Here is a 14,235-nt window from a genome sequence, read left to right on the forward strand (position 1 = left end):
CCATTGGCTACACAGGGGATTTTATGTCAAGATCCTGAATGAAGAAAATAATTTAGACTCTAATAGCTTCAATGAAACACTATAAATTTTGAAAAAAAAAGATACTTGAAAAATTTTGAGGAGTAATGTGGAGCAACTATGTCCATAAGGCAAGATAGCTGCATCCTTGCCACATAACATTCCTTACCTTAATAAGAAATTCAGCATGGAGCAAATTGTGGGATTATCTCATTTTGCCTCTCATAAGTAGGGTGAACATAAGTCACTGAAAGTATAGCACATAATAAATATTGACCAAAGTTTGGGAAAGCCAAACCAATGAAACAGAGGTAGCAAACTTAGCTCATTATAGAATATCCTGTTATCCAAGGAAACACACAAAAAATAATTTAACGAACATTTTAAAAAGTTTTTCATATAAATAAGAAAAGATAACAACCTGTGGAAAAAAACCTACAAAAAAAGGGTAATTATTAAATAAGAACAACTAGTGAGGAAGGGATTCCAAACCTGGGAGCAACTCTGGAAGACCTCAAGAAATTTATCCATTCTGATCTATACACCAATTAAGACAAATTTCTTGAGGTCATCCAGAGTTTCTCCTAGGTGGAATTCCTTCCCCACTCTTAGATCTAGGCAAAGTGGGTTGATTATAACAAAGTCACATGCAGAGCTGAAACTGTGGCTTGCTCAATTGCAAACTATGTTGAGTTAACAGATTTACATGTGGAAGTAAAGGCATTAATAAGAAAAGAATGGAACTCCAAAGTGTAGAATGGGGGCATTTGAGCAAATTTAGATAAGAGAGTAATTCAAAGCATCACGCTACACTGAGATTCCTTGCAACCTAGCCCAAATCTGATACTCCCCTCAGAAACTATGAAGGCTAAAACAGAAGGCAAGTGCTTACACAAACACACATACCCAAACCCTAGAACTGACACTGCAAAGATTATTCTAATAGTTGAAAGAACACCAGAATCATTGTAGCGCCACTTTTGTACCTAGTACTTTTTCCCACTTCCACTCACCATATCCACTCTCCTTCCCTGACTTCATGGTTCCCAGCACATTCTCCTGGAGCTCTGGAGGTGCACTGGTTAAGAACTTGGCTGCTAAACCAAATGTCAGCATGTCAAATCCACCACCCACTTCTTGGAAACCCTATGGAGCAGTTCTACCCTGTCCATTAAGTTTTCTATGACTCAGAATCAATTCAGTGGTGAAGGGTTTTGTTTTACAGCACATTCTCAAAAAAAAAACCCAAATCCACTGCTCTTGGGGAGATTCCAACTACCAGCAACCCTATAGGACAGAGTAGAACTGATGCATAGGGTTTCCAAGGCTGTAAATCTTTGTGGAGAACAACTGACATATCTTTCTCCCATGGAGTGGCTAGTGGGTTTGAACTCCTGGTCTTTCAGTTAGCAGCTGAGCAATTTAATGACTGCACCACCAGGGCCCCAACACATTCTTCTGCACTATAAAATTTACTTATTTATTATGTTCGTGATCCATTTTTTCCCTTCAAGGTAGGAAAAGGTTTTTACTCTTTTGTTCATCAATGCATTTAGAAGAGTGACTGACACATAGAAGGAAATTTATGAATATATGTGAAATATATTTTTGCTCACCATCCCCTATGGAGGCAAACAGACAAGGTTTGAAGCCCATCATGTAATTTATAGGACCCACATGATGTGTTAAACGGTAGAAAAGATATTGCTTATTTTTTTCAATGTCCTATGTACGCCATATTTTACATCTTTGTTCCTCAAGCTATATATCAAGGGATTCAACACCGTAATAACCAGGGTGTAAAATATGGAAGCCACTTTATCAGTTTCAAAGGAGTGACTGGACTCGGGCTGCACATACGTAAAGATTAAGGTCCCATAGTCAGGTGGGATCCACAGGTAGAGAAGGCCTTGTGCCTGCCCTCAGCTGAGTTCATCCTGAGAATGGCTACAAGAACAAGGAGGTAGGAAACAAGAACTATTAGAGGGGATGAAATCAAATCAATAGCTGCTAAGATGAGAATGATCAATTCAATTTCATGTGTGTTTGAGCAGAGCAGAGATACTAAGGGGAGACAGTCACAGTAGAAAAGACTGATGACATTGTAGCCACAGAAGGATAAATTAAAAATCTCTATGGTGATAAGAAGAGAAATAAATGCACTATAAAGATAGAGAATTGCCACCAGCACCCGACACATCCTTTGTGACATGATGACTGTGTAGAGCAGAGGCTGACAGATGGCCACATAGCAATCATAAGACATTGCTGACAGAATGAATAATTCACTAATGATGAACAAGAGAAAGAAAGCTAGATGTATAGCACAAAAATAATAGGAGATTGTATTTTCATCCACAAGAAAATTGACTAACATTTTGGGTGCCGCAGTTGTTGAGTAACCAAGATCAGTGATAGCCAGGTGTCTGAGAAAAAAGTACATGGGAGTTTGTAGCTTGGAGTCTATCTTGGTGAGGATGATGATGCCCAAGTTGCCCACCACTGAGATCAGGTAGATGATGAGGAATAGCCCGAACAATGGCGCCTGCAGCTCTGGGCGGTCTGTGATTCCCGTCAGAATGAATTCATTCAGCAGTGTTAGATTGTGTTTGCCCATCTTGGTCTATTAGGAAATCTGTTCTGGATAGAGATGTTAGCATAGCCAGTAGTTTTTATGCAGTATCATCTGGTAGGTTTTTATTATTCAAAAGCAATATGCTAAATGAATAAGATAAATGCAAACTTTCCAATATAGTTATTTGAAATTAAACCCACCTCCCTCAAATAAAGTATAGGCACATGAAGATAGAGATAGAGAGATAGGGAAAGAAGGAAAGAAAGAGGAATTTAATTTGTTATCAGTTGGGTAAAATTTGCTCCCCAAAGAATATTTGTCAATGCCTGGGACATTTTGGATGTCACAACTAGGAGAAGGGTACTACAGGTATCTAAAGGGAGCCTGGGATGTTACTAAACATTCTACTATATACAGGGTAACTCCACACAATAAGAAAATTTCTAGTCCAAGATGTCACTATGGCAGAAGTGGAGAAACCCTGTAGTAAACATAGAGCTAGAGATAGACACAGATAAAGACATAGGCGTAAGTATGTGACAATGTAGATAGATGTACACATATATGCACATATACATATACATGTACATAGATTGGATACCTGGTGGAGCAGTGGCTGAGAGCTTGGCTGATAACCAAAAAATGGGCTTTTTGAATCTACCAGGCTCTCCTTGTAAAATCTCTGGGGCAGTTCTATTCTGTCCTCTAGAGTCTGTATGAGTTGGAATCAACTTCGTGGCAACGTGTTTCATTTTTTATTTTAATACATATGGATATATGAAACAAAAATAAAAAAAAGTTAAAAATTTTAAGTGGTATATATATTAAAAAAATGATTACTAAACTTTCTTTTATTCATTTATATAATGACATTTGCAAAATTATAATACAAATGTCTTTTTCATTATAAAAATTTTAAAGCGCAAATTCACTAAATGTGTGGAAACATTTAATATGCCTTACTTCAAAACAGAGGCGTATAAAAGCCCTTTTGCCACTGGTGTTACAGACTGACACAAAACACTTGACAGGTATTGAACAGATATATTAACAAGGAAAATCTAATCAATCATGGTGGGGATTATCTGTCTTTTACAGGGAAATATCTAGGTGGTAGACCCATGCAGATATAGTCCCTGTTATATCTCCACTTGTGGGTTATAAAATAAGGTACCTTAATTTCTTTATTCACATCTGCAAAATGATCACTTCCCTTCAGTGTTGCTGGAAAAATAAAAGACTATTAAATATTTCAATGCATTTACATTATGGGGATATAAGTCTCAAATATCAAGTATATGGTGGTTTTGTTGTTTTTAAAATGATGACAATAAGTTACCTGAAAGGAGTTTTCTTTACATATGCATATGTAAATTGTTCTAGCGTGACTTAGCTTCTATGTCAGGTTTATGATGATGAGTAGGTTGGGTAGCGTGTAATCCATGTAACTGAGCCCAGCCCTTCTCTCCCCCATCCTCAACTCCATGACTAAAACTGGACCATCATTATGCCAATGTTCTGGATGATATATCTTCTACTTTAATTAATACATTTTAATATAAGCTGATGGACTGCTTACATAAAGTTCGGCAGTTCAAAACCACCAGTGGCTCCCTGGGAGAAAGATGCGGCAATCTGCTTCCATGGTTATTTACAGCCTTAGAAAACCTGTGGGGTCACTGTTGCATCAGGATCACCTCAACAGCAGTGCCTTTGAATATAAACTTACTTAAAATATGTCCTGCCCTAGGAGCAGCTTCATTGTAACAAACAGGTACTAAGCTGTTTGTAACAAATCAGATATATTTTCTCATGGAAGTATCTAAGATAGTGAGAGGAAATTGAGAAAGTGTGGTCCATGTCACTGATGTTATATAATTTAATGTCATTAAAAAATTCCATTTAGATAAAGAAATCCTCTAGCTTAAACTATTAGATAGTACGTAATTCATATAAACACAAATATATTTAAATTAAAATGTATATACATATACTTAATATACCACAGATTAAAAAAAGAAAAATGCCAGAGAAGGATGAGGATGGCAGTATAAGGTAAAAGAATGAATGGTTTGAAATGATACTACTTACATGAAAATAGCAGTACCAGCAGCTTCTGAGTCAGGAATAAGCAAATAGAAAAATACAATCATATCATATTTAACAACAAAATGGTAACGGGAAAATACACTATCTCACATGAAATGTTGCTTGTAAGGTTGTAACCCTAAAGACACACATTGCTTATGTCACAAAAGAAGCCATTGGCCTCTTTCCACCTAAAACAGAGGAGAATGAGGAAAAACAAAGACTTAATGAAGCAATTAACCCAAAGGACATATGGCCCACATGAATCACAGCCTCCTCTATCCTGAGACCAGAAGAACTAGATGGTTCCTGGCTACCACTGCAGACCACTCTGACCAGGATCACAATAGAAGTTCTGGGGCAGAAGTGTGAAAAAAAAGTACAAAAAATTCAAATTAAAAAAAAGTCCAGATTTACTGGTTTGAAAGAGGCTGGAGAAACTCCTGGCACAATTGTCCTTAGACAATCTTCTAATGTGAAACAATAGACAATCCCCATGGCCACCTGTCAGCGCAATAACAGACGGGGCTATTAAATTAAACAATAAAATCTGTGAAGAATGTGCCCCTTAGAACAATCAAATATAGGAGACCAAAAGGGCAAGAAGGTGAGGAAGGGGACAGGGAAACTTGACTAATGGACACAGAGAAGCCAGGGAGGAAATGAGAGTGCTGACAAATTTTGTGTAAGAATTTTTGATTGGAAAATTAATCTGCTATGTAAACTTATACCTAAAGCACAATAATTTATATATATATATATACATTTTAAAGAAGTTCAGAATTGGGTATCAGTAGATATTACAATTATGAGATCAACTACCATCAATGAATGCAATAAAAGCAAAGTAAATCTTGTTTAGTTGAAATGATGAAAGGCTGAAGGAAAAAAGTTCTTATATTGGTAAGTACTGCTTTTCCTATAAGGTAAGGGAAGGCAAGAGGACTTCCTCTCAACAGCTCTTGAGTTTCATGGAGAGCACCAAGTTATTTTCCATAGTTTACTATCTGTGTTGAGTATCTCATTCTCATTTTATAAAGCTATATTCCTTGAGAAAATTATATCTTCATTTGGCCAGATTCCACAGGAAAATGAAGAATATATTATGTATTATACCATTGCCATAAAACTGGGTTCTTAAAAGTATCCCAGACTCTTAAACCATAAGTTGTAAGATGCAAATTTATTTCCTCATCAAGAGATTAGCAAAAATGTACATTTATACAGTTATTTAAAAATGCATTATATACTAAATTACACTTAAGAGGGACATATGAAGAGCCTAGAGCCAGCTTGTAACTACGGATTTGAAAGGACATCAACATTGAAGAATGAATACTGTAGCTTCATAATTCTGCTACAGTATTCTTAATCCTGCATTTTTATGTTTCCTTTACTTGCATATTTGAGCGCTATTTTTCACATAATTAGGCCACCTGGGTGGCAAAGACAGTTAAGCACTCAGCTACAAAGTGAAAGTTTGGGGGATCGAATCCAGTCAGAGGCGCCTTGGAAAAAAGAAAGATTTACTTCTGAAAGTTCACAGCCGTTCAAAAACTATGGACCACAGTTCTCTGATGCACACGGGGTAGCTATGAGGCAAAATTGACTCCAGGACTTTTTTTTTTTTTTTGGTTAGTTTTTTATTCATATAATTACTTATAAAAAGTAAAAATATTTAGACATGATGATGTTTCAAAGATGCTTAGGAGCATTTAGCCCCTGAAACGAAGTGTGAATATTTGGAAAAAAAAAAATGTGAAAAAAAGGGAGAGAGGTCCTAGTCTCAGGAACTACTGAAAAGTAGAATGCTCACAGAACTGACTCAGAAATCTTAATATTTTGCAATGACTTTGCCATTGAATAAAGGTGGAACCCTGAAAGTGTCACTGAAACATTCTAGATATTGTAAAATATGGAAACAGTTTATCTTTTTACCTGCAATGAAGCCTCTGTCTTGACTCCCCCAACTGTTTCCTAACATGGCAGAGTGAGAAGAATTTATGGATTTTTTTTTTTTTTACCCTAGGAGATTCTCCCCTAGGAGATGCCAAGCAATTTGGTGATTGTTCCTGAAGTATATGAAAGCTTAACAAAATACCTGGGGGTGGCTTGTTAAATGTCCAGGACATTGTGTATTCATCGGTGACCAAATTTTTATTCATATCATGTGTATGCAGGTCTATGTTCATCTATTTCATGTAGTCTTGCATTTTACTCTTTGTTAGCACTCCATTTTTACCACACGGGGATCTGAATTAAAATATTGTATCTATGAAACAGAACTGTCAATATTCCCATTTCTATAGTGGTCTCTCCAAATGGATGACAACTGAAGAAATGCTAAAACACTTTCTTATCACATTATTTAAGACTTAAATGGAATAAAAGTAATGCATTGTGCATATGTGAAGTATTACTTCCTAGTTTACCGTTTTTTTTTGTTGTTGCTATTATTGCTATTTTCAAGTTTTTTTTTTCTTTTTGACCTCATAAACAAATATTTCCCTTGCTTCTCATTTCACAGTCAATTGCCACCACGTGATTATGCTTTTTTTCTTGTTTGTCTTATTTTCCATCCTTATATTTCAATATTTTATGTTTTATTCATCCTGTCCGAACTTCATTCCAAAATTTTTTCTCACCTTGATACATATTCTGCTGTGCTTGACATAATGCTCTACCATATCAGCACACCCTGGTAAAGTGTGAAATTTTGTGTGTAATGTCTTACTGTGGATATATATTTACTGTGCTATAAATATTTCTGCTGCACTTTGTAAATATTTCTAATGCATACGTTTGTGTTTTTTTTTTTTTTTTTTGCTTATTTCTCCTATATAACAGTATGTATACGGCGTAGTGGTTAAGAGTCTGGCTGTTAACCAAAAGATCGGCAGTTCAAATCCACCGGTTGCTCCTTGGAAACTTTGTGGGGCTGTTCTACTCTGTCCTATAGGGTCATTATGAGTCAGAATCGACTTAACAGCATTGGATTTTGTTTGGTTTTGTATACACATATATCTGCTAACTGAAAAGTTGGCTGTTTGAACCCACTAGCCTTTCTGGGGAGAAAAGACCTGGCCATCTGCATCCATAAAGATTACAGCCTAGGCAACCTATGGGACATTTCTACTCTGTCCTATAGGTCGCTATGATTTTCAATGTACTGGATGACACCTAACAAAACAAAAATTCTTGAATAGTACATATTTTGTTGCCCTCAACAGAACGTTGTCTGAGTTTCTTGCTTCAGGAATGTTATCAGGAAAGACCAGTTTCTGAATGAGGACATCATATTTGGTGAAGTAGAGGGCCAATAAGAATGATGGAATCTCTCCATGAAATGAACTGACACAGTGGCTCCAACAAAGTACTCGAACAAACATAATTGTAAGGATAGGACAGGGCCAGGCAATGTTTTGTTCTGTTTTTCATAAGGACATCATGAGTTGAGGTCACTCAGTGGCAGGTAGCAACAACGACTTTGGTGACCGTTTTCATTTCACATGATTCTATTGAGGTCCATCCATGCTGTTGCGTGCATCAATACTTTGTTCTTTTTTGGTGCTGAGTATTACTTTATGGAGGTACGGTTTGATCACCCATTCCCCCATGGAAGGACAGTTTGGGTTATTACTAGTTTTTAGCTCTTACAAATAATGTTTCTTTGAACATTTGTGTAAGGGTTTTTGCATGAACATAAGTTTTCATTTCTGTGGGATAACTGTCTAAGTGTGGGTTGTTTTAATATTGACAAAGTCCAATATACCATTTTGCACTTGGCATCCATATATTGGCATGTACCAATAATTCAGTAGTTTTTAATATTGAGTGGCATTAACTTGTTGGATATGCTACAATTTGTTCATCCATTCTCAAGTAAATGAACATTTGGGTTGATTCTAGTTTCTGAGTGTTACAAATAAAGTTTTTATGGACATTTTTATACATGAAATTATAAGGATAGATGCTGACATTTCACTTGGGTAGATATGAGTAAACTGGTTAAATTTTAGGGTAAAACTATGTTCAGCTTTTTAAGACCCTGATGCTTAAATTATTTTTTTAAGTATTTTCATCATTTTAATTTTCCACTAGCAGTTTATGAATGGTCCATTTCCCCCACATACTTACCGAACACCTGATATTCTAACAGATGTATAGAGTTATGTCATCAGTGTTTTAACTTGAAGTTCATTGAAGAATAATGAACTGAACATTTTAAATGTGCTTATTTGTCAGGAGAATATGTCCTATGAATTAGTGAATGTTTGTTTTTATGATCATTTTTGGGGACTCTTTCTTTTATTCTTTTATTTTATTATTGTTATTATGTTTGCATTTTCAGGCCTCTCTCTGTATATATTATGGAGTCCTGGTAGAAAAGTGATTAAAGAGCTGGGTGGCTAACCAAATGTTTGGCAGTTTGAATCCACCAGCTGCTCCTTAGAAACCCTGTGGGGAAGTCCTGCTCTTTCCTATAGGGTCATTATGAGTCAGAATCTAATGGACACCAATGGGCTGGGGGGAGGGGATATATATTACGGACACAGGCCATTTATGAGATATATGAAAACGTTATCTTCCAGAATATATCTTGTTCAATACAAACATCTTTTGAAGAGCAGAAGTTTTAATATTTCATGTGGTTAAATTTTTTATAGATTATGTTTTTGGTGTTATCTCTATGAAAACTCCAAATGTATCTATAGAATCAACGAAACGGCAACTTGAAATTGAAAAGACTTTTTTGAAAGAAATTATAAGCTGAGAGTAAATTCACAAATAAATTCTAAGTTTTTTTTTTAGTTCTATGACTTTATTATAGGCTCTATTAGATTATTTTTACATAAAAATTCTTGTCATCTATCAATAAATAGGGTTTTCCTCCAATCTGGATGCTTTCTATTTATTGATTGATTTACTTTTTTATTGCCTTACTGTGTTGCCTCGAACATCCACTAAAATGTGGAATACTTATGGTGAGAGTAGATTTACTTGTTTTGTTCCTGGTCTTACTGAGAATGTATTCAATCTTCTATACCATGTGTGATGGTAGTTGTAGGTTGTCCCTGGGTGCTCTCTTTCAGTTTGAGAAAGCTCCATTTTAATATTAATTTGGCCAAAGTTTTATCACAATTATTGGGACTTTTGAACTGTTTCTCTACATCTATTTATATGACATTGTCATTTTTGTTTGAAATTATAGTGCCTGTCATTCATTGATTTTTTAATGTAAAACTATCCATGCATACCTGGGGCATGGCTATTTGGTGTACTATTATTTTTACATTTTGCCAGACTCAATTTCTTAAATTTTTCTTTAGATTTTTCACATGCCTGCTCTGTTGTTTTCTTTTTCTTTAATGCCTTTGTTTACATTTGATATCAGATTATAGCTATTCTCATGTAGGAAATACAAAATACCCCTCTCTTCAGTTTTGTAGAAGAGTTTGTGTAGAGTCGGCTAATTCTTTTTCCCTGAACGTGTAACAGAGTTTCCCAATCCAGCCACTTGGAATGATTCAGAATGGGGTGTGTTTTAAATTTCCATTTTGATATCCTGTTTATAAGTGATATTTTTCTCACATGTTTTCTAGCCTTTACATGTATGGAAATATATCATAAACCACCTTGTAGGGTCCTAAAATAAAACTCAGTTTGGATTCTTTTCTAAAGACAACCTTAACATATCTAAAATTTATTTTTTTTTCTCCTTACAGATTTTCTGAATATTAAAAGACTAAGAAAATATGCTTGGAAAATTTGGAGGGAATATGTAGCAACTATGTCCAGAAATCATGGCAAATACATACAATGCTACATATCACACCTCACTCACTGGAAACACAGCATGGTCCAAACCGTGGATTATCTCCTTATGCTTCTTTCAAGCAGAATTATCAAAATGATGAATTCAAACAATCCTTACTGATCAAACTAAAGTGCACACTCATATTCATCAAGTTTAAGAAAATTCAGCCAAACAAAAACAAGACAACAAACCTAACTCATCATACAATGGATCTCTTATGCAAGGTTACATAAACCATTAGAAAACGACTTCTAAACAAGAGTAATTGTTCTTTTCTAGAGAAATAAGGGGAACAATCTATGAGACAAAGACATGGAATTAGGAAGCAATATCAATCTGGGATAGAAAAAATGAAAAAACCTGGAAACTTCTGTGGCTGACCTCAATAAATTTATCTTAACAGTTATACCCACTGGATACAGACAAAATGGGGTAACTTAGACAAAACCAGACACCTAGCTGAACCTGTTGAATGTAATTATATTTTGTTACTGTTTATATCAATATTACAATATGGTAATAGTAAAAATAATAACAAATAAACCAATTCTAAGGGTTCAAATATGAAAGTAAAGGCCCTGATGATGAAAGGCAGGGATTTCAAGGTTTAGAAAGTGGACATTTGAGCAAATTCAAATGATTGAGTACTTCAAATAAACCCACCACACTGAGCCTTCTTTTAATCAGAATTAGCCACCCAGCGCAGAATGTGAGCAATAAAACAGAAGGTGTGTGCAAGCGCTCACACACACACACACAGACACATACAGACGCTTTCTACTTTTTTTTTCTACTAGATGAGGAAAACGCCAGGTACTTGGAAATCTTCCTGTATCTACTATAGTTTCACTATCCCACTCAAGATATTCAATTTTCTTTTTTTTAAATCTAACACGCCCCTATCAAGTTTCTTAATTATTATGCTTATAATGCATCACTCCTGCTCAAGGAAGGCAACACTTTGTACTGTTCCACTTATTGATCTACTTACAGCTCTTAGTAGAGTGACTGGTAGAAGGCAATGGAGAAATATACGTTCAACTTACCTGTGTTTTTTGCGCTTGCTATTCCCCTTGGACGCACACAGAAAAAAGTTTAAAGCCCAAATGTACTTTATATGAATCATATGTTATAGTGAACTTTGAGAAAATATATTGCATACTTGTCCTAAAGTCCTATGTAAGGCACATTTTACATCTTTATTCCTCAAACTGTAGATCAAGGGATTCAACATGGGGATCACCAGGGTGTAAAACATGGAAGCCACTTTATCAGTGTCAAAGGAATGACTGGACTTGGGCTGCAGATACATAAAGATTAAAGTCCCATAGAACACTGCCACCACAGTCAGGTGGGATCCACAGGTGGAGAAGGCCTTGTGCCTACCCTCAGCTGACTTCAATCTGAGAATGGAGGCAATTATAAGTATGTATGTGAGAAGAACTATTAAGAGGGATGAAATCAAATCAAAAACTGATAAAATAAGAATAACCAATTTGATTTCATGTGTGTTCGAGCAGAGCAAAGATAACAAGGGGAGAGTGTCACAGTAGAAATGCCTGATGACATTGTGGCCACAGAAGGATAAATTAAAAATCCTTATGGTGACCAGAAGAGAAATAAATGTGCTGTAGAGATAAGGGATTGCGACCAGCACAGAACACGTTCTTTGTGACATGATGACTGTGTAGCACAAAGGGTTACAGATAGCCACATAGCGGTCATAGGACATTGCTGACAGAATAAAAAATTCAGTAGTTATGAATATAATAAAGAAAAGTAGCTGCATAGCACAAAAATAATAGGGGATTGTATTTTCATCCACAATAAGATGTGCCAACATTTTGGGTCCCACGGCTGTTGAATAACCAAGATCAGTGATAGCCAGGTATCTGAGAAAAAAGTACATGGGAGTTTGTAGCTTGGAGTCTATCTTGGTGAGGATGATGATGCCCAAGTTGCCCACCACTGATATCATGTAGATGATGAGGAACAGCCCGAACAATGGCACCTGCAGCTCTGGGCGGTCTGTGATTCCCATCAGAATGAATTCATTCAGCAGTGTTAGATTGTGTTTGTCCATCTAGGTCTATAAGGAAACCTATTCTAAATGGAGACATCAGCATCATCAATAGCTTTTATATAACATCATCTGGTAGATTTTTAGTACGCAAACCCCGTATGAAGAGTATATATCCAAAAGTTCCATTTTAGGATATTTGAATACATACGCAACTCCCACAAATTTTACACACACATATACATATTAGATAGATTGATGGATACATTGGTAGATAGATAAAACAAAAATGAATGATATGTTAACCTTTTAGGTGTTAGATACATGGATATTGATTGTACTCTTCTTAAAACTTGTGTTTTTCACATACCTAAAAAAATGCATGAATACATTTGAACCCTCTCGTTCAAAACATTATCTTATGAAAACTCATGCATACAGATGGTCCAGGATGGAACAATCAACATACTAAACAGGTTTGCAATAGATACATAATTGATCACAGTGGAAATTATTTGTCTTTATACATGAAAACATCACTAGAGATATATGTATATTGATGGAACCTCTGCTATTTCTCCATTTGTAATGTATACAATATAGTACTTTGGGCAAATAGCATATTTTTTTTTTTATATATATATGAATCTTTTTATCCCCATCTGAAAAATCATATCCCAACTCTTTAAATGAGAGTTAAATTCTTCAAGGTGTCTATGCTAGTTGAAAATAACTCTAAAATAGTATGTGCCTAGTACTGTTTGTTCTACCTATTTGTCCATCTTTCTGTCTGTTTATATACCTATCTATCTATGGGGCAGTTCTACTCTGTCCTGTAGGGTCGCTATGAGTCGGAATCGACTCGATGGCAACGGTGGTGGGATGGATCTCATTATCAGCTATCGTTTTTTGATGTTGACAGAAATTACTTGAAATTATCATTTTTTGTTGTTAATTGTTTTGATCTTTAAGATATTTAAAGGTATATTCTTCTGGACTGTGACTTAAGTTCTTTGTCACCATTTTCATGATGAATAGGTTCATTAGAGATGCTTGTAACTGACCCCAGCCCCAGAGTCTATAACAACCGCTCTGTGACTAAAGCACCTAAAAGTGCCATTCTTTAGATTACTTTTTTTTTGGTCTACTTAAAATACTTTCTCCTCCAGTTGGGCATTCATATTTTAACTGACACATTCTAAGTTTTTTGTAACAAATCAGTTATACATTTTTTTTCTCATGGAGAAACCTAAGAAATATGAGGAAATCTGGACAAATAGTGAAAACTTGATGCCATAAACTCTCCCTTGTAAAAAAGTATCCTGCACTTTTTATGAAAAAGAAAGTTTAAAAAATCACAATATGATACAGTAGCATAGGTGAAGAAGAAAATGCACTGATGATGATATCTATGGGAATTACCAGAAGTTATTTAAAATCTTTTTTAATACAAAGCATGCTCCATTAAAATTGGGACTTTTATGTGGCATGAGATATCACAGATGAATTAAAGTATAATCTTTAAAAAATGTATCTGAATATACCACATATGTTTTAAAAATAAAACAGTAGCTCTACAGATTAATACAAAAAATAAATTAGAGGTTTGAAACTTTGTGATATCACTGCTTCAGAAGTATGTGTGTGTGTCTATCCAACCATCCATCTACCTATCTACCTATCTATCTACCTACCATCTGTCTGTCTATCTATCTA

At 35.4% G+C, this 14,235-nt stretch overlaps 1 protein-coding gene and 1 pseudogene across 1 annotated transcript; both read right to left on the reverse strand.

Moving 5' to 3' along the window:
• Positions 1-1,703: 1,703 nt before the first annotated feature.
• LOC135232113 (olfactory receptor 8K3-like) lies at positions 1,704-2,859 on the reverse strand (annotated as a pseudogene).
• Positions 2,860-11,628: 8,769 nt separating this feature from the next.
• LOC111748949 (olfactory receptor 8K3-like) lies at positions 11,629-12,629 on the reverse strand. The gene has a single exon (XM_023542048.2). The coding sequence runs from the start codon at positions 12,580-12,582 to the stop codon at positions 11,629-11,631; it is 954 nt and encodes a 317-aa protein (XP_023397816.2). The 5' UTR covers positions 12,583-12,629.
• Between the last annotated feature and the right edge of the window lie 1,606 nt (positions 12,630-14,235).

The sequence above is a fragment of the Loxodonta africana genome, chromosome 7 (genome assembly GCF_030014295.1).
Source record: "Loxodonta africana isolate mLoxAfr1 chromosome 7, mLoxAfr1.hap2, whole genome shotgun sequence".
Lineage (NCBI taxonomy): Eukaryota > Metazoa > Chordata > Mammalia > Proboscidea > Elephantidae > Loxodonta > Loxodonta africana.